The sequence below is a fragment of the Muscardinus avellanarius genome (genome assembly GCF_963383645.1).
Source record: "Muscardinus avellanarius genome assembly, chromosome: X".
Lineage (NCBI taxonomy): Eukaryota > Metazoa > Chordata > Mammalia > Rodentia > Gliridae > Muscardinus > Muscardinus avellanarius.
In genome coordinates this window covers 114,068,720-114,072,241 of record NC_137792.1, presented here as the reverse complement: position 1 = coordinate 114,072,241, position 3,522 = coordinate 114,068,720, and the positions used below count along the sequence as shown (strand labels likewise).

Sequence of the window (3,522 nt, the reverse complement as noted above, 5' to 3'; positions counted from 1 at the left end):
TCAAATTTCAGTCTGATGTTCCAAGCCCTCCCCTTTATAAAATAGATGTTCCTTCCAGATACCTAGTTCCCTAATGTGAGAAGTTCTTCCATCAGTCCCCTTTACTCTTCCAGTGGCCTGATAGACATTTTCCCAATGGTCCTGGGACTTACGGTCATGAGTGACCCGTGTCTGTCTCCCTGGAGACCCGATACACTGAGACACATGTCTCCTACGCGCCACTTGATCTCAGGCAACGGTATACAGTTGAATTCAAGGCTAGAAGACTTGCGGTCACTGGCTCACAATGAGCTGGGCATTATCCTTCTCCACACTTCTGTTGCCCAAGGCATTTCTAATCCGAGCCCAGAAGAGTGGCCTCTCATGAGCACTGTCTGGCCATGTAATAAACGTCTGCCTGTTCACAAGTTTCCTGAGTCGATGATAACTGGATAGCTTATAGTTTGGGATGTCTTCCAAAAAGACCAGGATGATGACATCCTCGTGCTCGTAGAACATCTTGATGCTGGCCAGCTGGACTTCAAGTCGACACCACTCACTACGCAGGTAGTGGTTGCTGACCACACACAAAGTTTTCCGGCTGCTGTTGATGGCATGCTGGATGTTCTCAAAGATGTCCACACCCGGCTCAAAGTCCCGGTGGTGGAGACAGAGCTTAAAGACGTGCGGGCCGCCACCTTCTAGGGCTGGAACTAACTCTTCATAGACCCACTGCTCATCAGTAGCCGTGAAAGAGACGAATGCATCATAGATGAATTCCTTCTCCTCCCTGGGCCATTTAGCTAGGTACCACGCTCTAAGTATGTAGAGCCCATACCACAGAGATGAAATCATCTTGGTGCTGAACCAGGAGAACACCATGGTTAGGAGGACCAGACTGAAGGAACAAAGGAAGTAGACCTTTCCCAGGTCAAAATTACACATAGCATCATCAAAATCTATCAACAAACTCTGGCTGTCTGGCTGCTGACAGGGGTAGCTCCGGAGGTAGGGGACATGGACATGTGCTGTGTTTATGGACCAATTCTTGAACCACATATTGTCACAGTTGCACTGAAGTCGATTCCCATAGAGATCAAAGTACATCAAAGACTTCAGGTTCTCCAAATGGCTCTGATTAATGACTTTCAGGTTGTTGAATCGTAAAGAGAAGACCCGCAGGCTTTCTAAGCCAGAGAACATGCCGGGGGTCAGTGACTCTAAGTTGTTGTTTTCCAGGCGCAGCATTTTTAGGCTTTTGAGTTTTTGGAATAAGGAAGTATTTAAATAGAGACTTCGGTCTCCAGCTTTCGTTCCTGAGATATCCAACTTGGTGAGGTTCATCAGGGGGTCAAACTGCAGGTGGTCCAGGAATATCGAGGGATTTTTCCCCAGGAGTAACTCCTGCAAGCCATTCAGCCCGTAGAAGAAGTTGGTTGGAACGACCTGAATCCCATGTTTTTGACCTTCTAGGTTGAGTTTCTTCAAGGCCTGGAGGTTCATAAATGGAGGAAATGGCAGGGCCCTAGTCGTTTCGTATGTAATTTGGTTAAAAGCAAGATTCAAATCTTCCAGCTTTCCAAGGCCCAAGAAAATGTCTGCATGCAAATGTGACAAGCTATTGTACATCAGATCAAGGTAAGATAGGGAAGCCAGGCCAGCAAATGTATTCTTCTCCAAGATTTCCAGGCGGTTCCGGGAGAGAACTAGAACTCGGAGCTCTTTCAGAAGTTGAAAGGTTCTGCCCTTCAGAGTCCGAATATTGTTGTTTCCAAGATCTAAGCTCTCCAAATTTGGAAACGGAGCAAAGGAGTATCTATCGATTGCTACTATCCAGCAGCCAGCCAAGTTGAGCTCCTTCAATGCATACAGCCCACTGAAGGCTAGATTATTGAGTTCTGTGATGGGGTTCCAAGAGAGAAAGAGGGACTGCAGGCACTTCAAGGGCGAAAATGCAAAATCTGGAAAGCGTTTCAACTTGTTGTGGCTCAGATCGAGGGCTGTCAAGTTCTGGAGAGAACTCCAGGTCCTGTTGTTGACGAAGGAGAGTTGGCACTTGTTTAGATGCAGTCTTTGGAGGCTGGGCATAGTGACAAACTCGCTGTCATTGAGGTAAACCAAACCACTATTCTGGCTCAAATCAAGGGACAAAAGCCTGGTACAGTTGGCAAGGGACTTTATGCCCCCTGCGTCCATGGCGTATCTCTGCAAAACCAAAGCCTCTAGTCTGGGTAAGTTTCTGAGAAGGTGACACACTTTACTAACATGGAAGTAACCGCCTCTAAGCTCCCAGTGGCTGAGGTCCATCTCTCTTAGATTCTGCAGGGGTTTGGCTGGAAGCAGCTCCACTCTCACCTGTGTTCTGCTCAGATTCAGTCTCCTCAGTTGGGGCAGAGTTTCCAGACCCACATTCAGGATGACTTGATGGCTGTTCTGAGAGACATCCAAAGTGGTCAGATTAGGCAGTGACAAAGCAGAGACGTTTATCTTCATTAGTTTGTTATTCCGGAGGCTCAGATGGGTCAGGGAGGCCAATGACCTGGGGCTTCCTTCCAAGGAGATGATGCGGTTAGTCGAAAGATCCAGGTGTTCCAGGCACGGGAGAGGCTGCACCGCTTCGATCACGTTGGAGAAACTGGTGATAAAGTTTCGAGAGAGGCTCAGGTGTTTCAATTTCACAAGAGGTACAAAGGCGTTTTTGTGAATATGGGTAATACGGTTGTAGCTCAGAAGCAAGGTCTCCAAGTTGGACAGGCCCTCGAAAGAGTTATTCACACTTTCAATCTTATTTTCTACTAAATTCAGAAAGGTCAGATTTCTCAGTCCCCTGAAGGCACCAGCCTCGATGTTCCAAATGAAATTCCACTCGAGTCGCAAGTCCACCAGAGCAGACAAATTAGCGAAACCATCGGGAGAAAGGACCTGAATTTGGTTGTGTGTCAGGTTCAGGTGGGTAGTGTATCCAGGGATGTCACTAATGGCTTCCGTTAAGTTGGTGATCTTCTTCCGAATGCAGAACACGTGGCGAGTGTCCAGTTCATACTGCGTGCATTTCTGGAACCCATAGGCCTCTGCCAAAGGCAGCAGAGAAAGCCCCATTAAAATGAGCCAAAGCTTTTGGGAGGGCAGGAGGCTCACCGAGCTTGTCGCGTGGGTCCCTGGCTTCAGAGTGACGGCAGATAAAGAAATCCCTTCACAGGAATGGGATGCTTGTGTTCGAAGGAACAGGCTTTCCATTTTAATTTAGCTGCAAAGAAAAAAGAACTTTAAAAAAATCTTTTTTTGTGTGACCAGGTGCCGCGCCTTCTTCCCAGTCTAAAATTGAGCAAGGCTCATTTTGGCAGAAAAGCCGCACGGCAGACATTCCCAGGAACGGGCGCGCGGCGTCTCCTTCTGGGGAACAGTATTAGGCATGGGGATTTGGGGATTTCTTGAAATTGGCCTTGTTACCAAAAAGGAACTTGAGACTTATGTTATGAATAGCCCCATATTGTTTAAAATAATTTAAGATTTACCCCCTGAAGCTTTAACTGTTATGTATGG

The 3,522-nt window shown here is 47.3% G+C and overlaps 1 protein-coding gene across 1 annotated transcript; it reads right to left on the bottom strand.

Annotated features, from left to right (window-relative positions):
• Positions 1–273: 273 nt before the first annotated feature.
• Positions 274–3,216, bottom strand: LOC308279040 (toll-like receptor 13; the record flags this gene model as incomplete). The annotated part of the gene is made up of 1 exon (XM_080719006.1): positions 274–3,216. One exon carries the CDS (start codon positions 3,214–3,216, stop codon positions 274–276), a length of 2,943 nt encoding a protein of 980 aa, XP_080575132.1.
• Positions 3,217–3,522: the final 306 nt, after the last annotated feature.